The 22,108-nt window shown below is 34.1% G+C and overlaps 1 protein-coding gene across 10 annotated transcripts in view; it reads left to right on the top strand.

Moving 5' to 3' along the window:
• Positions 1–22,108, top strand: part of KCNMA1 (potassium calcium-activated channel subfamily M alpha 1) — a 428,570-nt gene that overhangs the window by 273,701 nt on the left and 132,761 nt on the right. For all 10 annotated transcript variants that reach the window (XM_056494724.1, XM_056494734.1, XM_056494725.1 and 7 more), the window contains exons 6-11: positions 292–367; positions 5,016–5,091; positions 6,223–6,393; positions 8,027–8,118; positions 19,106–19,216; positions 20,927–21,032. In XM_056494724.1, coding sequence (XP_056350699.1) covers positions 292–367; positions 5,016–5,091; positions 6,223–6,393; positions 8,027–8,118; positions 19,106–19,216; positions 20,927–21,032 — 632 coding nt within the window. The remainder of the gene's footprint in view (positions 1–291; positions 368–5,015; positions 5,092–6,222; positions 6,394–8,026; positions 8,119–19,105; positions 19,217–20,926; positions 21,033–22,108) is intronic.

Here is a 22,108-nt window from a genome sequence, read left to right on the forward strand (position 1 = left end):
AACCTCAGTGAGGTTTTTCCCCCTTAGCTTTCAGCCTGTGTTTCTCCTCCCATTACTTCTTACATAAACTAAGGCTTTTTGGTAGGATAAATCTGTTATTAGGGAAATAAATTTAAAACAATTTGAAAAATACCTGCTAAGGATCCTTGAACCATTAAATATGGAAGAGCATTTCAAAGGTATTTGACATTTTGTATGTTACCTATGTTGATTTAATTGATCACTGTCATTGTGATATGCTGTTACAATTTGAATTATTCTTTTTTATAACATTTTTTTCTTTTACTGCAGGTTTAAGATTTTTAAGAGCCCTTAGACTGATACAGTTCTCAGAAATCTTGCAATTTCTGAATATACTTAAAACAAGGTAAGACTTTTTCTTACATGCTTATTTAGTTGCATTGGTGACAGAATGTAAAAGGCTTAGATTTGAGACCCTAGTAATATGTGATTTTCTTTTCTGTAAAAACCCCCTACTTTTTATCTGTGCTTTAAACCCTTTTCTGCTGACAAATGATTTGTCAGTGACAGCATCTTTTGCTATGTGATCATTTTAATTGATGTGTTCTCGTATTTGAAATATTGAGCAAGGTTATGCGTTGATAAATTAAAAACAGAATTAATTACATAGCTTTGCAGTGATTAAACGTTGCTTCTTTCCATATAATCAGTCCACAGTTTTCAAGACCCTTCTGCTGTCTTGAGAAAACTGAAATCAGAATTTGTTAAAAAAAAAATGAAGTTAAAAAGTATTTTGAGAAATTCACATTGTGGCTCTTCCAGTTCTTTTGAACTGAGCATAATTTTTCACATCAAAAACATTTTAAAAATTACACTGAGCTGTCTTTATATTGTGTTCATTATCCCTAGTTTTTCTTTTATATAATAATTAAAATACTCCAATTAACCTCTGGTTAACTGGTTCTTTGGCCTATTAATACATGAAAGTTATGCAGGAAAAGCACAATTTTGAACATAAGATCATTTTGAAGGAAACAAAAGGAAACCATCCTGTGCCTTGCAGTTGAAGACATACTGTTTTTCATCATTTTCTAAAATGCTTCAGGAGAAGTATTGAACCCAGCTTCCAAAAATTACTATGAAATCAGTTCCATTTTGAAAACCTCTCTCTGCACCAGTTGCTATAGCTGTGTGAGGGCTATATATGCCTGTAAATCCATTTTTTGCTGTGATAATTTGTAGTAGCGGGAAAATAGGTACTGAAATTTGTACACACTCACAGTAAGCAGCTGTTTCTTCAATCCTTAACCTTGAAACTATTCTCTGTAGTATAAAACTCTCACACTTTCTGTCTTTAGCTGTGTTACTGGAAGGAAGCCAGTTCTGGTCAAGCAAAGACATCAAAGAATGTAAGATGAAGTCCCATAGCTCAGAATGCTCAGTATGGGAAAGAAGAATAAGATTTAACATGCAGAACAACCTTGCCATAAGAAATGACAGTCAGTGGAGAAGCCCCATAAACTCAAAGGATTTTGGATAAAAGCTAATAGCCCCTTCAGTAGTGGGGGATTTGTGAAATTCTAGATCTGTAAATGTGCATTAATCACATTCAAGGTACTCAGATTGACCTGTTCATTAAAAGAGTCTTTCTCTGGTGCAGAATTCAGTCTTATATTAGATATCATCATCTCTGTGATTATTTATATTACTGCCAAAATATCTGTAAACCTCAAATGTTGATTAGTGAAAGCCTGAAAAGCAAAACTTTCTTACATGAGTGTTTCAGTTTAGTCAGTTCATTCATCCTTAGCAGTTCATAACTAACATCATTTATTTGACTGAAAAATTGTTGCTGCCTCAAAACAGTTTTTGTGTCTCTCCCTGTTCCTGGTAATGCAACAGAAAGTCATGTATGCTCTCTTTTTTGTCTTACTTAATAACCTGAAATGAACTAAATAATTTGGAATGTCAGCAAAGTTCACAAAACATTGATTTTTTTTAAACGGATGTGTCAAATTAAAACAAATTAACACAATGCAATTTATTTTAGAAGAGTTTGTAGTTACACCTGATATAAATTGGACTGTGTGAGTGCTTGGGGTTTCTTTTAATGTCTTTCATGAAAGAAATGCTTTTAGAAAGCAACAAGCTAGAAAGTTTCATTTATTACTATTATAGCTACCTTCAATGAGAAATTTTCATATTTTCAGTGTGTTCTGAAGTACCAGACACACACATTTTCTATTAGAGTACCAGAATACTCTTTAATTGAGATTTTGTTCTGAATTATTTCTCTTCCTAAAAAAAAAAAAAGCGTGCTGAGCACTTGTGATTAATGGAGAATCTTTAAAAATTTTTTACAAGTTAGAGCAGTTAAACTAGTAGTCTCAAAAAATATATTATTATTTAAATAAAATTTGCTTCCCTAAATTCAGTCAGTGATTTCAATTTCATACTGAGGTATATGGTATTGTATGCTTTTGGCCCACTACTGCAACATTATTTTGCCCAGGGACAGTTAAAAATCTTCTAGAATTAAGATTTTTTATCATTTTTTTGCAGTCCACTTCTAAAATTTTATTGAACTTTTCAAGATTTTAGGATTTTTGTTAGCATAAAGATGAAGAATCAATGACAGAACTTGAATTTTTGAATTAGGATAACAAATTCAGTATATTATTACTAGTTCTGAAATTGTATTAGGGAAAAAAATCACTTTTTATTATTTAAAGATTCACCTCCATTTGAGGTGATATGACCTAGGCATTTCAGTGCATTTGGCATTAATAACACCTAACAACTGAGAAGATGAGAAACTGGTAGGGTATGTTGGGCACTGCTGTGTTTTCAGTATTTTGTGCAATTGCAGAGAAATTTTCTCCTCCTTTTCTCTTTTCTCTAGTAAAGAAAAACATTTACTGTAACCTATAAATTAAAATTACTCCTGGAATTATTGACTGAGATATGAGGATTAAAGGAATATATATTATGTGAGCAGAAGGGCCATTCCAAAAAGTGGAATCCAGTGAAAGAAGCTGCACAATGCAAAACCAGAGAAAATAAGGAGACTAGCAAAGTGTTAGATGATTATTAGAATATCTGGAAAAAAAAAAAAAAAAAGCAAAATATATTTGAAAGCAAAATTTTACAGTGACACTTTAAAAGATTGTACTCTGTCAAGGACCCAATTGTTTCCCTAATTTGAAATTAAATATATTTTACTCATGATTTTTTGTTCCCATGTTCTATGAAATGGAATTCTACAGTTTTCAGTATAAAGATTTGTCTCCTTCATTGTTTTCTAATATTTTTCAAAAAAACTGCAGGGGCTTAGGCAGGGCTCACAGTAAGGGATTTTGCACAGATGTTGGAAAGAGCTTAAAGAGGGAGAAAATGTTTATGACTAATCCTTCAACTATATTTAGACTCTGGCAGAAACATAGGGAGTATTTCATAGAGGACAGACAAGGTACAGTGTTTAATAAATCTTCAAAAATAAAATGTACCGAACAGTAATGTCAATATAGTTACTATTAATGGGTATTACAGTAATATGAAGAGACCAACAGACACACATTTTTTAATCAGAAACATCTCGTGTTCTAAGTTCAGGTGAAGAATGATATTCAGCCTTTCATAATGGAGCTTTGCATCAGCATCACTCCTATAATTTGTTTAATCTAGGAAGTCACTGATTAGGGTCCTGTGAAATAAATGAATGTAACTACTGAGAAAATAAGGACTGTAATTAACTATAGTTTAAGAAAGATAGAAAAAGGGAATATATGTTGATGTTGGTGAACACTCATGACAAGACTGCTGATATACTATTTTATTTTTGAGTATGATATTAATTTCATCTTCTGTCGTATTACTCAGTCATATTATATTCCTTATATCCCTATATGTTCTCTAGCTATAACTTTAAAAAATATTTTAAAAGGAGCTATGCTGGTTGATTTTACAGGTTATTTTCCCAATTTTGTTCAGAAAAGAATGCATTTTTATTGTCCTTAAAGTTCATAACTATAAACAGAAGCATTGATTAATTCTACCGCAAAACTGCTACTGCTGACTCTGAAAGTGACTTTTTCCCAATTTTTATATTTTTTAATGTAATTGCTTTAAGGATAATTGTGGGGTTTTTTTCTGAGGTGTTATACCTTTTTATAAATATTTTCAAAACCATGAATGGGTATAATTATTTAAACACAGTCATACATGGATTGCAGTTCCTCGTGTTTCTGTTGAATATCCTTCCCTACGACAGTGACTTTTGTGAGAAGAGAGAGAGCAGGTTTTATTTATATTTCTTCCAGAAGATTTTAAATATGGTATTTCCCTGCTGAACTGAGTGAGATCCTTGTTTCAAAATCACTTCTGGCTACAATAGGTAAAATACTACTCAGTGTGATTAAAAAGTATTTGCAGAGGTTTTGGTAGGTTTAAAATATTCTTTTTTTTTTTTTTTTCTTTTTTTTTCGAGAAAAATGTTAAGTGTGAAGTACTATGATTTCATGTGAATTTTCCATAAAGAGGTCTATAGGAGTTCATGCAAGCAGAATAATATGAAAAAATACTTAGGACTTTACACAGGAACTGTAAACTACCTTAGTTCTTTAATTTAGGAATCATAATTTTCTCATGTTTTTTTTTTTGTATTTACATGTTCACACTCAATTCTGAGTGTTTAGCAGTGAAAACTGAAGAGGTGAGCATACTGAGAGGCAACCAAATTATCTGTGAAAAAGCATTATTTATTTCTATTAGTTTGTTTCTGGCTACTGATGTAGCTAAGGTTTCTGTTTGTCTTTCTGCTCTCATACATTGAGACTTTCTTTTCAAGCTGTCTAAATTATGAAAATGTGAACTCTCCAAAGGAAAGATAATATGTATGATACATAAAATGTTGAATAAGTTCTTTAGGGAGTCTGTTTCTTTTGGAAAATAATCATCAGGTTCTAGAGTCCAAAGTATGCAGTTGTATACAAGTACATATAAAAAATCTGTGACAAATTCTAGTCTGAGTTCCTATTTGCTTTATTTCTTTCCAGTAATTCCATCAAGCTAGTGAATCTGTGCTCTATATTTATCAGCACGTGGCTGACAGCAGCTGGGTTCATACATTTGGTGAGTGCATTTGCAAACCCCTGATGGACTTTGATGGAGCAGGGGCCCTCTGAGCTGCTTTACTGCTGACCCCACATTGCTCTTGGTAGTGCAGTACCCCAAAGATAGAGTGCCATGAAGAGGCATCCCCCAAGTTCAGGCTTGTTCTGTCTCTAAGAGAGGTGGGAGCAGTGAGTTTGGGCACCCCGAGTCCCTCAGTGGGATGGGAGCAGCGCGGTGAGCAGCAGGTGGCGGTGTTCGCCAGGGAACACCGTAACCATCCCCATGGCAGTCCTGAGCAGCTTCCCTGGCTCTGCTTTGGAGCTGCATCCAGCTGGGCAGGACTAAATTCAAATTCCTTCTTTGCTTGCTGAATCAGTCATTTAATGTTTGCCCTTATAAACATGCACAGAGATTTTGAATGTTTTAATTTATGATATATTTCATGTAGAATCGTATTTTTATGTTCCTCTGGGCAAATGTAACATTTCTATCTAGAAACAATTCCTTTTTCTGGTTTTAAACAAACAGAGCACAGCACCCCTTAAATATTATATCAAGACCAAGGGAATGTTTTTTTCTAGGATTTGGATTTTTTCCTTTGTTTTTCAACAAACTGTGAAACAGAGTTTAGATGGCACACTCCTTTCCCACTGACAACTTTTGTCTCAACAGTTGCTGGCTTTTTGAAGGCTTTTTGAAAAAGTAGTAGCATACCACTAAAGGTGTCAGTAGTGCCTTCAATAGCTACATAATCTTTTAAAACAAAAAACATTGAGGAGTATAATTGTATTCAAAGTAAGATTTACTCTGAAAATATTGTGAACACATTTTTATTAAATGAACTTACCTAACTACATGAGTAAGTTACATTATTTAGTGGTGCCTGGAAAAGATACTTCCCGTAAATTATCTGAGTAGCAAGGCTGTATATATTGGCAAAGGAACTGCAGTGTTCTGGCACATGGTCAGGTTCTGTATTTGATCAAAATAAATCACAGGAAAGGATTCAGAGTTCATATTATATGCCAAATTATATCTCTGTACACACACACACAGAGGCACATGCATATATGGGTAGAGTTAATTCAGGGTTAATTAGAGTTAACTGTAATTAATACAACTCATTCTGTGTTTTCTTGTACATTGTAGGTGGAGAACTCAGGGGATCCATGGGAAAATTTTCAAAATAATCAACCGCTGACATATTGGGAATGTGTTTATTTGCTGATGGTTACAATGTCCACCGTTGGCTATGGAGATGTTTATGCAAAAACAACCCTTGGTCGCCTTTTCATGGTCTTCTTCATCCTTGGGGGATTGGTAAAAATTCTTCTTTATATTCTTCTTAATACTCCAGTTACCTTATGACTTGATCCTGTATATCTCAATGTTGTAATTAAGGAAACAATAATATATGGATTAGTAAACTAAAATTAATTATAAAGCATTAAATATGTTTAATATGCATTTTTTTCCTGTAGATACGTGTTTTGGCAGAGCTTGTCAAATTAGTCCAGAATTAGAATTTTTCTAATCCATTTAAATGAGTAATGCATGTGACTACTTAAAGTGCCTTAATATTTCAACATATAATGTTATTTGTAGTCTTCTACTTCCTAGTGACTGACTGTAGAGCATTTTTGGAGGTTGCTATTGATATTTAAAGGCACTTTGCGGTTTCAGAAGTCCTACCCACCCTTCTGTGTTCCTTCCCAGAATTCCAACAAACACTGTGGCTTTGGACTGCCTTAAAGAGCAGCTTGCCTGATCTAGATGATGGCAAACCACATTCTCTTTAATTTCAAACATCCCTTCATGTCATGTAGTACAGTTTTAGCTCACGATTTATCACACAACCATAACCAGTATCCTTTTATATCAGCAATTTCTCGTGTTCTTTGTCCTGTATTAAACAGCACCCAAGTTACTATTTGTCTTGTCAACTTTTCCATTATTTATCAGTGCTAGTAATATTATTACACCCATTGCAATGTTCTCTAAACCAGCAAAGTTTATTTCAGTAGTTGCACCGTGCAAGGTAAATGCTTTGCAGATGACTCGTAATATATATCGTGCCCATACACAGATGTGTATATTGCTATTTTACCCTCATCCATTGATTTCACATATACATGCATCTCACAGAGGTGATATGTATATGACCAAAGTTATTAATGCTATATATGAGACACACACATATACTTATGAGTATTACATATATGCATTCCCATCTCTGTTTATTGATATGTCAAATGGCAGTAGCTCTTCGAAGTATCCAGCCACAACAAAGCTGTTTGTTGGACAAAACATGGCAGAACAATTTTTATTTTCTCCTCAAAACCTTTTCTCTATCACGTGTTCTTCCAATCCTTCTAAACCCAAGAACTTTTGGAAGAGTTTTTTTTTTTTTTTTTTGGGAGGGCGGGGGGGTGATTTTTTTTGTTTCTTGATGGGGAAACAATCCCTGATTTCATCTTGTTTTTGTCTTCTTTTAAATTCTTGCAATGGGGGGAAGAGTCTGTGTTTTAAAACAGAAACATAACAGCAATGATAATACTTGGATTTGTTTTTCTTGCAGTGGGTCTTGGATAGGTTTTTTCCCCCTCCCCTCTTCAGGAAGAGAGAGGCATAACTGTTTTTTGTGATTACATACCAGTTTGAAGTAATTTTGTTCTTGTTTTGTTTTATGTGTCCATTTTTCCTCTTTTGACCATTTTCTTTGTTTATAAGGTGTGTACCTTCTCCAAGACCAACTTTTATATTGAGCCCTCTTGTTTTGTTTGATAAAAACATTTTCATTTTTTAAAAAATTTTCTTTTTAAATGACTGCATAGATCTAATTCTTTTTGCATTTTCAGATCTTAAAAATATATATCTTCTGAAAATATTCACCATCCCCCTTTCTTTGGCCTCTCTTTTTAGTCTTTTCTTCTGTCTCCTATCTTCTTCTTAGGCCATGTTTGCCAGCTACGTCCCTGAAATCATAGAGTTAATAGGAAACCGCAAGAAATATGGTGGTTCCTATAGTGCGGTTAGTGGAAGAAAGTAAGTATCCCAAGAGGCTCTGCTGCCTCTGCTGCAGTAGAACACTCTCTGCATGCCATTTTCTTTTTTTTTTTTTTTTTTGTGTTCTTGTTTCATGCATGTAGGCAATGTTTGCTCGCTACGTGCCAGAAATTGCTGCTCTCATCCTTAATCGGAAGAAATACGGCGGAACTTTTAACTCAACCCGAGGCAGAAAGTAAGTCCAAAAAGACCAGGTGTGGTTGTGGGACTCTAAAGAGCCCCTGAAGGTGGTAATAGCTGACCAGCTTACAAGGCTGTATTTTTTGACATCAGATGTTACCACTGAGAGTTGTCACACTAGAATTAGAGATCTGGGCTGTGCTATGGTACAAGTCACAACATTTTGTCCCTATTCAAGAGAACCTGGATAACACCCAGACTACACTGACATATCTTGTAAAAAGTGCTGCTCTTACATGTGAGTTAACTTCTGCAGCAAGGGTGAGTTGTCACTTCACCATTTTGGGCATCAGAATATTGTGTGGTTTATCTCTTAACTAAGTGACAGTGATAACTCACATGATTTTCAGACAACTCAGTTCTTCAGAAAACTTTGTTTCACTGGATGCAAAATAGGAGATATATATTGACCAGTTTGTTCTGTTGGACTGACTATATATGAAGTGTAATAGCCCTGTTTCTGAATGTGCAACCAGCAGATTCAGATCTCATGAAGCCTTTTTTGACTTTCCATGGATATTGCAAACTCCCATAAATTTAGAATCTGTGACCAGGGATTTTAAAGCAATTCTCTTCCCTGTACTACATTAAACATATCTGAAGAAGAGCAGGCAGTAGCCATAATATCAAAATAGTATGGTAAAAAACCAAACCTGCTATTTTTACCTGGTGGCAAAGGTTAAATTTTATTGGACCACATTACCTCATTACATTTCTATTGAAAGCCTGCTTGTTTTCTTGACCAGGTTAAAACTGGCTTTTTCTGGCATTCCCAGCTCCTGGGTATGCTGGGATATAGCCTTTCCTGAACTCGGTGTCCTTGGCGATATAGTGCAATGCAGCACAATATCACCTTCAGTGTTGCCATCTTCATTTCATTACATACCATCATGGCATCCACTGCTACAGCATATTTGCCCTGAAAGTCTATTTACATAGAGACTCCTTTTCATATGATATAAATAAGATGCTGCAAGAAATTTATCTAATAAATTGTCCCTCTTCTTACTTTTTTACTGCGTTCATTTCAAATCACCATACAACATTTTGTTGAAGTGGATTATGGTTTTATCAAGTTATTTCTCCTCTCTGTGTAGCAGAAAGACCATAAATGTCCCACAGAGCTAATTCTAGAGTACTGTTTTATATCTCTGTGCAGATAAATCAAAGTTTTAAACTTAGCTATAACTTACAGTACTTTCTGTTCAATAATACTCAAGCAATTAGATAGAAAACTTCAATACATGCATTTATTGATACCCTCAAATGTCTAAGGTAAACTGTAAACACTGATGTAAACACTTGCATCACTTACCTAGACAAACTGAATGCTTTGATTTATTTCTGGGAATGAGTAGTATTGTTGATTTCCCAAAATATTTCTTTGTGAAGAGGCCAGGACTCAGTTTCATATTTATATTCATACTTGTTTTCTCAAAGAGAAGTTTTTCAAACTCAGAACGTCTCCCTCTGTTTTCAAAGCTCCAGAGGAGTTATAGAAGAGGGGAATGTGTTTAAAACCTGTTGTAAACAAAGTTTGTTCGTCCCCTTCTCCATTGTCACTAGTACCCAGCATTGCTCAGATGTCTCTAAATTTGGACCTGATCTTTAGTCAGAATCCCACATCCTGAAAAGCTCAGCTTCAGATTACAGGCTTCTGCTAGCTTTGGGGCGTGCTTAATTTTATTTTTTCCACTTTTTGTTTTTGTCTTTATATGCACTATCTATTTGTTTTTTGTGTCATTCTGTCATAAGTGCTTTCTCTGCTGATCTCTACTTCTCATATAATTTGTTGCTTGAAACTCAGCTCTGTCATCAGCATACAAACTGTTCAATTTACTTTATGCATTATTTTCTGGTTCAATTATTAATTACTAAGTAGTTTAAAGATGTCCTTTGCTCATGTGGGTCTTTCATCAGAGAATCTAAGCTTGGGAACTGCACAGTAAAAAGCCATTAGCACTCCTTGTTTGATGTTGCTTTTGCAGTCAGTAGAACAAGATTGATGAAATGTTATGTTTGGCCAAAATTGAAGTTTTCATTTGGAATTCAGTGTTGAGAGAATGGATTGTCAGAACCAATAAGTTTTCCTTTGCTTGGGATATGGGCATGTGGTAGTAATTAGCAGTATAAGGTCTTTAGCTGAGCAACCAAGCATAGATTCTGGCAGCAAAAATAATGAGAAACTACAGTTGCTCTATTTCTAACGTCAGAAAGTTTCCAGATAAAATTAAATACATTTCCAATAGGAAAACAGCTGAATTTTGATGTAAGATAGAGTTTCAGTCCTTTAAACAGCAAATGTGTGTGCTTTTAAACTCTGTACAAAATAGATAAATGCATGGAATCTTCTTTGTAGCATCTACATACGTGTTTATACATTGTCATGACTTAACCCCAGATAGCAAGCAAGTCAGGAAACAGTACAACATGTTGCCTGCTAAACGCTGTGTGTGCAATAACATGATTATTAAACATTTAGGTCAGAAATTAATTAAAACCAGTGTATGATTATGTATGTTTTGAGTTTTGCACTAAGTGACTCTAATATTGTGGAGAGCCTTGCTGCAGAGTTGTGACTCTGAAAGTAGAATGTATGCGTTATTGATACAAACTTCACTAACTAAAGAAGAGAAATAACCAACACACCAAGTTTGATCCCACATTTCATTTTTCTTTTCAGCCAATAAAGTCCCAAAAGGATCATAAACTATGTAGGATTCATTTTACATAATACAGAACCTTATTTTTGTCTTAGATGAGACCTATATATACAAACTTTGGAAACAAAAGTGGTTTGCAAACAGTATGCAGTTATCACTGGTTAAACTTACTAGATAAAAGCTTAGTTTAGTTGTGAAAATCCACAGGGAATTTTTTTGGGTTTTAAATTGAATTATAATTCCTGCTCTGTAGTATTATTGTAAGGAGATTTCTAAGGAACAGGAATTTCTTTATAGCCTTTAGTTCTTTTCTTTTTAAAGCTTTTAATTTGACTTTGTTTATGCTTTTTTTCTGAATTATTTGTAGAATTAATGAGTTAATATTCAAGGGATCATTTTAAAGTGATGTTTCTAAAGTGAAGTACCATAAAAGGGTGAAAAGATATCTGCCACTCTGTCACCATAGTTAGTTTTAGAATAGAGCATTAAACCTGCAGTTTCGTTCATGCATTCATACCTCTGGAAGGCTGGAAGGGTCATTGATCACTTTGGATGAATTTCTAAAGTGCTGTAATTACCTGTTATCTTCAGTCTTTAATTCTGTTGAAATAAGGCCTTTTCTTTTCAAGAAAATATTGGGTTTGGATAAATAGATTTATATTATAGCACTATTTATCTGATGTTTTGGAACTTACGTGTTTGGTTCCAGCCAAAATAGGACTTACAAGATCATCATTAGGGAAAAACTCCCTAAGTTTATTTTGCTTACTTGTTTAAAATATTCATATTACTGAGGTGTCATATGTGATGTGGTTAAAGATCCAGATATGTTTTACCTCTACTAATTTGTAATTAAATTTTTTTCTGTATTTACTAATTTACTTTTGAATCAAGATTGTTCTTGATCCATTTCTGTATTCATGTGTGCATACGATCAGACTGGATTTTAATTCTGTTAAATATTTTCCAGTTGAAGATATTAACTTACTGTAAATCAGTGTACACAAAGCTCTAAAAAAGCATATGGAAAGAACATTTGTAAACTGATGAACTCAACCTGAATAACTTAGTGATTTTTTTCAGTCTTTACATTGAGTTGATGACTTCCAATTTCATGGACTAAATTATTTTGTCTTTTTCATATAAAACTGTTACCAAATGCCATGCAAAGTGTTTATGAGGGCAGAAAGTAGATCACAGCTTCCCATGAACAGGTATGGCAGAGAGAGCAATGACCTGGCTGAGCAGGGAGGTGGTCCAAAGAGCCACTGTGGTCCCTTCCAACCTGACCCATTCTGTGATTCTGGCCACGTCTATATAAACTGCTTGTTGTGTCACTAGAGTACAGATTTATGCTAGACTTCATTACAGTTTCAAAAGATGTAAAAATAAATTATCCAGAAGCATTATTGTAGTTAATATGTAAAATTAAAAATGCATTTTAATGAAATCACAGTCCTTTACTGTGCAAGGTATTAGAACCTCCTGTTTCTCTTCTCTTGTGATCTGCTCTGCTTCCCAGAGATTTCTTCAGATTTCTTAAATTTGCAAGCCATAAATTATCAAATCATCAACATATCAACAGGAATAATCATCTGTTAGAAATTCCTTCCAGAAGGAAACATGGGATTCAATAACTAAACTTCACAGAGGAAAATAAAAACTGTAGACAGATAGATATGGTAAACAGAAAGACAAACAGATAATTTAAGTTGACAGGCCATATTGGACTCATTAGACATTTGAATTTCATTACAAATTAGGAAAAAAAATGGAAAAGTTAAAGCTTAACCAAAGAAAAGGTCCATTTGCTGCAGTAATGAGAGGCATAGCTCCAAAGAAAGTGACATTAAATTCTTATATTAAATAATTTGATGCAATATGTAAGATATTATTTTTTCGGTGGGATGAGAGTGTAATAAGAGAATGTGACATGGATTACATTATGATCCCAGGGGTATCTCTATTTCCCATCTGCTAGCCATTCTTCTAATCCCACTTTTTCAAGTGAAATTTCACTTAGTGATAAAGAAAATCTGATGAGTGTTAAATAGACTGTTAAATAGAAGAAATAGACAAACTTTTTTTTTTCAATTTTGTGTGCATATTAAACTATATCCATTCTTTTGAAAGTAAGAAAGGAAATCTGGGCAGTGACATGTAAGAACATCATGACTTTAAAATGTGTATTTGAGGTCTCATATCATGTTCCATTCCTACAATAATAGTGCTTATTTTATATTTCTAGCTGAAGTTGTAAAAGTTCCTTTTCTCTGCTTAAGTTTTTTAAAAAAACCCTTCTGGATTTGGCATCAAATAGCAGTAGCTGCTGTTCAAATTTTGACTCAAGAAATCTGGTTTATAAATCTGCTGATCTACCATATTCTACAAACTACACAGTCCGTGGCATTCCAGGCTGTGTAATGTGAGATGGCAGAAGTGATTAATTGATCAGCAAGTTTTAGAGACTTCTTGCTTTCACTCAGGTTCTGTTGCAGAAAATTAGTCATGACATTTTGGGATGATTTCTATGGAAAGAAATGCATTGGCTCTGCTCATGGATGAAATGCTCAAAAAACTGAAGATCCTTTCCTAACTCAGGCATTGCTTACAAAGGATTTAATTATTTTTTGACTCATTGAACACTTAAAAAACATGCAAGGTGATTTGAAAATGAGTTATAATGGGAGAATGCAATGTATTTCACTGCAATGCAGTTGATTTCAAAAGTAAAAGCAGGATGGCTTGTGTGTGTGATCTCTGCCACACAAAATATTACAAGAATGAATCCAGGTTTGGAGGAATTAGAACAGTAGATTAAGGTCTGTTTGCAAGTGAGATGCTAATGCTGGAGGTGTAGATTGCATTTTACTGTTAACTTTCTAGTATGGGCTCCTTGTGCATTCAGCAGTTTTTACTTCTGTAGTAAATTATTGACTTTTGTCTTCTGGTGACAGATGTGTGTTGTGCCTAAATGTTGTGACATTTTTCATAAAAGCAGAAATGCTCTAAAAATATTGCCATTCAGACTGAAAGAAAGGATGAATATTCATGCCTTAAATTATAGTGGGAGCCTCTTAACTAATCCAGACCCTGGAAGAAAGAAATCACTGTGCTTTCATTTTATTATGGCTGGTTTGGAGGTGTGCATCAAACAAAGAGTATTAACTTTTAACTTGGTTTATAGAGAAGCACTGCAAAATTCCTTAGATCATGATCATATAAATGCAAGATAAATTAATTTAGCTGTAGCTGAGCAAAGTTTAAATAAACAAAGCAGCCCAGAGTGAGTCATGTAAAATAGCATGCCATTGCAAACAGACTTGGATGAAAGCTCTAATATGAAGTTAGACAAAGTGTGCTATTTATCCTGGATTAAAGGAGCTGAAATGCACTCTTGTATTGGTCACAAAGTGACTTAATATTTGCATCAGAGAAAATTTCAAATACCTGACATTCCCAATTCGTGTTAATCTGATGTAAGATCCAGTAGGGTTCCACTGCTCTGGACTGTGCACCATATACTGAATGGAGCTTTTTGGGTGCTTCCTGGTATTGCCTAATCCCTTTTTCTTTATTCATAATTTAAGAGAGAATCCAAAGGCATGGAACCTGGTGGAAAGAAGAGATATTTTCTGTCAGAATTAAGCACAGCAGCTGCAAAAGTACACTCTACACTCTGGTTCCTAAATAGCTGACAGTTGAAGCTATTAGGTCCAATTTACAGAAATTAAAAGTACCTGAGATATGTTTTCACATACTGCAGTTACATCTTCTCTGACAGTTTGGCCATATGCTTGTATATTTTTAATGCTGAAACATATTTTAGTGTCTACAACACTTGTAACTGCAACACTTTTGAGATTTTTAATCCTTCAGGAATAAAGAGAATAATAAAAATATACTTTTGAACAGTTGTAGGAGAAAAAAATGTTAAACTTGCTTGACAGTCAATTTGCTATATCCTTTAATATTTTCTGCTTGCCTCCTTTTTACTAGAAGATTTATAGAGTCTGATGGGAGAATCAGATTGAGAAATTAGTTTACAGTTTAATTATTTTTTTACTGTACACATTGGTTACATTAGACATCCTTAGAGGACCATCATCCTTGGGCTCAGATCTTCTGTGGAAAAGAAGGGAAAACACTTCAAATTGTGGCTGCACAGCACTTACTGCTCTAATGGAGTTAGTCTGAGAGGGAAGTTTATTGAAGTAAGAGAAAGACACAGAAGCACACACATGAAGTTTTGAGCTGAATTATCAGAATCCTGAATGATGTTTGGTAGATCATGAAAAGCACAACCATCTAGAAATGTACTGTAAACTGGTATGTTTAAGAATGCATATCAGTAATAGATAAACAAGTAGACCACATATGCAGTCTCTGCTGACATTTATTGACTTTTTTCAATAAGAAAACATGACTGACATCCATAATTTCTTTGAACAAAACCTGTTAGACTTTAAAAGTCTGCTTCAACCACAGCAGCCTGCTGCTATAAAGAGTTTATAGATGGTCAGTAGATGAAGGAATGATCAGAATGCTAAGCAGAAATACCACAAAAAGATCTGAGCATATGTATTTGATATAAATACCATAATTTTATAGAGCCATCTAGATCAATATGCAGCACACTTCCTTTAGTTACTTGACAAGTGAACACCAAGTATTCAACTGAGTACTGAACAGAATTTTGTATTTATTATTTTTTATTTATTAGGGCAGACTAGTTGGACTGAGTTTTTTCAGGTTCTTTATACTCACTCCAATAAAATGAATATTTCTTGCAAAATAAATAGGCAAAAAATTTGCCCTTTTGTATTGTGTTCTGTGAATGAAGAGCCCTGCAAGGATCCTTTTTAAAGAATCCCATTCACAGAGGATCTGTTTTCATTTACAGTGCTATTTACATGGTTTAAGTGTATGTTCTTAATTATCTTATGCCAGAAACCTAGATGTTTTAACTTTTGCTAATTTCATTGTTTTCCTTACTGAAATAGCTTCACTCTGTAGTAGCTTTGGATTTTTTTATCACATTTTTGTTTACTTTATAAGAAATTGGAGTATTTTTATTAAATGGATCATTATGTCAATGCTAGAGTGAGAAAAAAGGTAGAGAATTTAAATTATGTAGAATCACAATTGAAATCAACTGTGTACATCTGTGAAAATTCTTCATATTTAAAATATTTTCGTATTTTTTCGTATTTCTTAAATTCATTTTGAGAATGCTAAATAAATATGGGAGAGGATGGATAGAATATGACTCCTGATAAGCTTTTGATTCTTTGTAAAAGATTTCTTCGGATCATCATAATAATGGAATATGGATTCCCACTGGTATGTTAAACCAGTTTCACATCTGATATGTTTACCAACGACAACTGCTACTTGACAAAAACCTTAGTCCTCCTAAATATCTATCAGTAAAAAAAAGTCTATATTCTTAAATCATGTTTTTCAGTATGGCAAGGGACTATATAGAATTTAAAAAAAAAAAAAAAATAAAAAAAATATAATAATACTAATGTACTTGTTCTGAGGTTTGTCATAAAGAAGAGCTTAATACGGAAGTTAGACATTTCTGTTGACCAAATGAGTTCTATTCAGTGTCTTTCTACTAACCCACTCTTTTGCAGAAAACAAAAAATATACACTATGTTGGCTTTACTTTCTCAGTGCATGGAAAAAATGGGTTTTTGAAAAATTTAAAAGTGAATACAAAGCTTACTGAAACTAACAGAGTAAGTTATGAATCTTCAAATCATATACAGGACAGATTGGAATATTATAAGCTCTTCAAGTTTTCTTAAATAATATACCTAATAATGCTCTATGGACAAGTAGGAAGTCTGTTTTCAATTTCTTTTAGTGTAAGCAAAAATATAACTTACATTAAAGAAAGGGGTTTTTTTGTGTGAGTTTTCAACCAAAAATGAATGCAAGTATCCTATCAGAAAATATTCTTTGAAAGAATAGGTTTTTTTGCAGTCACTGTTCTGTATACTGCCTTGCACTGTATAAGAGAATAATAAACTCTTAAAGAAGAGAAGAATAGATTATGTCCAACTCCAAGTCAGAGTATGAAATGAAACCACAGTGCAGATGCCTCTTAACACTCAAAAAACACTTAATCCTGATACCCAAATGCAGGAGCTTTTGGCAGCCAAATATTTTATTTTCACTGGAGCAGATTGCTTTGAGTCCCTGCTTAGTGAGAATCATAACAGGATTGCACCAAATGCATCTGCTTTTAGCTGGAGCTTTTTGTGGCAAATAACATCTGAAGGTATCTGAGAGCATGTAGTCTTTTGATACTCTGATAATTTCTTCTGCAATACAATATTTTGTGTTGCACAGCCATACTTTTAAAATCTGGGCTTTAATTAATGACAGAAAAGAACCCATATTAAGTGAAATCAGCCAGGGAGGTAAGCAGTTTTCTCCATAAGAATGTAGGAGTGTATCAGAAGAGCATTCAGGAAGAGACCCAGCTAAAGCTAACAGCATTGGATCTGCAAAAAGGAATTCCCCTACACTCAAGAACTAATTCTACTATCAAAAGCAATGTATAAGCTATCCAGATGGAAAGTTCAATTTTTTTATTGGTAAAAGATGCAGACATTTGAAGAAAATAATACCCATAGTTTAAAATCAGTCAACTTGGAAGATGTGAACAGACAGTATAAGGAATGCAAATTATTATTTTTAGCTGCTATTTATAATTTCCTTGGCACTTGGAGGGTTTTTGATGCTAGATGGGTTTATAGTCAGGAAGATGTTGAATACCACCAGACAGAAAGAACTTCCCTATATGTTAGTGTAATGTGGGGTACCAAATAGTCTGTTCAGAATTTACATCAAGTAAATGACTAAGGTTTTAAATATCTCTTCAGAATGTGAAGCTTCCTGAAGTTTTCCATTGCTGCTTTGTGTATAACAATGCACTGAGTCACACATGCACACCTCTGGCAGCTCGGGCAGGACCATCAGGGAAACAGGGGAGAGTCCCTCTGGTGGGGGCAGTGTAGGTTCTCCTTAGTGCCCAGCGTGCTGCAAACTCTGCCAGGTGTCAAAGCTCCCAGAACAAACCTCCAGAGGGCTCCTTGCCCCAAGGAAAAAAGCTGACCTGATATATTTAACATCTTGTTTTCTGGTACTGTGTTTGCCATCTCATAAAAGAGGAAAGTTTTTGCTCATGTTTTTGTGTTTTTAAGTGTTTGCAGTTCAAGGACATTTATTGCACCTAAAACTTATATTAATAAAAAGGAAAAAAAAACCATAAAAAAAGCAAAGCTGAAACTATGAATAGCACTTTTAGCAACAAACATTCAGATATCAAGTCCTATGTTAAATACAAGCCAGCATGGCCAGAGTCTCTTAAGAACTTCTATTTCTTGCTTGTAAAATAAAATGAAGCAATTTTAGATTGTTGCTATTTCTAAAATTGCATTTGAGTCCTGGTCATGTCATTAAGTACTGATGTAAAAGGAGTTATCGTATTTCAAAATAAATGTTTAACACACTGTGCTCTGCCAGAAAAGTGATAAGAGTAAACAATGACTTATTTGTTGTAAAGTACTCTACTTCTAGGATTTATGATAGGAAAAAGGTTTCTTTTCTTGCTGCTTATGGCCTGTAATTGGCAAGCTTTGCACTACCTTCCTTGGCATAAAAGTCTGCTTCAACTATACAAAAATATTGAATCATTTTAGGGAGATTTGCTGTCATAACCCAAAAAGTTAAACAGTAAATCTCATTAGAGGAGTTACAGATAACAAAAAAGATGTGTAAAATGAACAAATATGACTTTGAAAGGGACTGGTTAATACAGTGCATTAACCTATATATAACTGATCTTACTTACTGTTAAATGTGTAATATACAACATGGGCAAATGGCTTCACAGGTGAGAGCTTGTGTATATATATACATTTGCAGTTGCAAAAAAACCTTTTGGAGTTGATACTTTTCTGACTTCATGGAATAGGATCTAGAGAAACATCAAGAAGAAACTAATGCTCTTTTTTCTCAATAAATGATCATTTTCATCTCTGCTTGCTTGCTTGCTTGCTTGTTTTACCTTCTTTGCAAGATTAACTCTGATTTTTCTGTAACAGGCACATAGTTGTCTGTGGTCACATAACACTTGAAAGTGTGTCGAACTTCCTGAAGGACTTCCTGCACAAGGATAGGGATGATGTCAATGTAGAAATCGTCTTTCTGCATAAGTGAGTAATATTTGTAATATTTGTAGTATTTGTAATGTTTATTTCAAGCAGACAGACTTCAGACCCAGTTGTGTTTGTGAAGTACACAGCTCAAGGTATAGTTGAAGTGGGGATCGGGTTATGGAATGAAAAATACAGAAATGCAAATAAATATAAAATACTGAAATGCAAATAAATATATCAGAGATGTTTTTTAGTGGTAAATATTCAAGGGTAAACTACCAAAATTAGTAACATCAGTAAAACTAATGAAAAACACTGTATGTTGTACAAACTTATGTTATGTACAAACTTTAGAAATACCTTTCCACCCTGAATTTCTCTAGGAAGAAACACTTATTTCCAGTTGCAGAATATTTTAATATAAAAAATGTGGGTGCAGATTCAATTTTAATATAACAGATACTTTACAAATGTATTGATGATAGAAATTAAATTCTTGTCATAATGATAACCAGTACTGCTCTTTATTACATTATATACACATAGCTACACTCACATAAGAATTGATACATACACATATATCTTGCCTTTTTTGATGTGGAATTTGGAAAGGTGTCTTAATGAGGTTGGTGTTTCTTGCAGGCTCTACATGATGTGTAAGTTAATAATAATTTAATAAGTAATGCAATGCCAAATAGCCATGCCAACAGGAGGGACTGCTAGAAAAAGCCATGTGATAGGAGACAGTATCCTCTCTGTTCTGTAATGACATCTTTTTAGAAGAGTTGCAAGTTATAAATAAGTATTATTTTTACATTTAGCAATTAATATTGCAATTTTATCAAAGAAAATGATTGAGAAGTTAAGGAATAATTTGTGAAGACTCAACAGTGGAAGCTGAAAGCTAAGAATCAGCAGCACTTGCACAATTTTTTTCATCCAGTCCTTTCAATTTGAACAAGTGATGATATCCTCAAGTAACTACATCATATTTTTTGCATTCCCTCCCTCTGTAATAACAAATGACTGTGAGAGGAATATGGAGATGAGGATTTCCACAGTGAAAGTGTGTGGTGATAGGAATCAGGAAACTACACATTCACATGAAAGGGGTTAGCACCTTGTTACTTGATTGTGCCTGTAGCTATTAAATCCTTTTCTATTCTAATGAATGACACCAGAAAAGATATTTACAGTGTTGGTGCCACGTTATGTAATTAACTGTAATCCATTTAATTTTTCCTTTTGTTCCTGGCAAAATGAAATGAGACAGAAAGTCACAGCATTGTTGTTTGTTTTACTTGTAGCTCATACAGGCCACAGGGTCTCTGTCTGATTTCTTTTTTTGGTTTTTAGTAATCTTGCACTGAGCTGTTTTATTCAACACAAGTCAGCCATTGTGGGAATGGTGGGGAATGCAGAGGATTGTGTTGGTACTGTATAATTTCTGGGTAGAATGCTGGGAGAGGATATTTTCTAATGTTTGCACCCATACTTCTGGATTCACATCCCTTGGAAATATGCACACAATGAACGTGGAGAGTAGCACAGGGTGGGCCAGAAGCACTGCAGACAAAAGTAAGGCAGTGAAAGCAATGCAGTGTTTATCTTAAGTAAGGCTCGCTGTTTCCACACCACAGAAAAAGCATCAGCAGAAGACTGAATATCTATAATAAATAAGTGGGTGGGTTTGTAAATGCAGGAATGGAGCAGTTGTGGAAACCGACTTCTCATTTCTCTTGTGTTTTCTTCCTCTTTCCAATGCAGTATCTCCCCTAACCTTGAGCTGGAAGCTCTTTTTAAACGACACTTCACTCAGGTGGAATTTTATCAGGGTTCAGTCCTTAATCCCCATGACCTGGCGAGAGTGAAGGTAACAGCTCTGTTGTTGTGTTCTCCTGCTAACTGACCTTTTTCTAAGTACTCCTTGCATTATTTGGAAAAAAAAACCACTAAAGCCCTTCATATAATGGAATGTTTTTCCATCTCTATTATCTTAAGTTGTAAATTATATCTATCCTGATAAACCTTTTGCACCCATATTTTTAGATCATCAATACTACAGCAACGGTGAATTAAGATACATTGTCTGCCATTCCATTGAACTCTTTATGAATTTTTCATTGATGTTTTTCATTCAAAAGTGTATTTTACATTAATGTTTGATATAGCAAGATACTGTCTTAGAGTAGTTTCTTGAAATGCTGTTGTCTTAATTTATCAGAACAATTAAAAAATATTTTCTCGAAACCCTTTTCCTGTTGTCTAAAATCCTGAAAGAAAAATACAAGATTTTTGGTAGATAAAATTAGATGGTGTTACTTATTTAGATATTTATTTTCTAGAATTTCTAAATGGTAAATTATTTTGTTCTCTTAAAGCATGAAGTTTAAAAAAAAAGAAAAAGAAAAGTCAAGTTGTCACATACATCATTAACTTTTTTGTTTCTTTTTCTCTTTCTCCTCAATGGAATGTAAACTGGCTACTTAAGCCAAGAATATCTTAGTGCAGTGTTATTAACACTTTCTGGAGTACTAATCATGTCTTTTTTCCATTTTGACTGCAGAAATTGCTTAAGCTTTATGTAGCCCAGTGCATACTGTTTCAGTTCATCAGAGCATGTTCTAATTATGACCATAAAATCGTGCGTTCTTATTTTGTGTTTTGTATTCCACCCTTCTTTGTGTTGATATTTGGTTGTATACACTGGAAAATACTTTTGTCATCTGCTTTGAGTTCTGTAAAGCTCAGGTTTGTGTGAATCTAGAGGTCCTGTGGATAGATCAGTTGTCATCCTCTTGCTTTCTAAATCTGGTGCTCATATTTTAAATCAGATCAGCCACCTCTTCCTGTCTTGAAGAGGAAGGTACTTTTATTCCCAAACAAAGCTGCACGACTTGTGGGAGCACTGTACTGATGTAACAGGAACTTCCCGTGGATTTGGAAGTC

Source organism: Oenanthe melanoleuca, chromosome 6 (assembly GCF_029582105.1).
Source record: "Oenanthe melanoleuca isolate GR-GAL-2019-014 chromosome 6, OMel1.0, whole genome shotgun sequence".
In the NCBI taxonomy this organism is placed as follows: Eukaryota; Metazoa; Chordata; class Aves; order Passeriformes; family Muscicapidae; genus Oenanthe; species Oenanthe melanoleuca.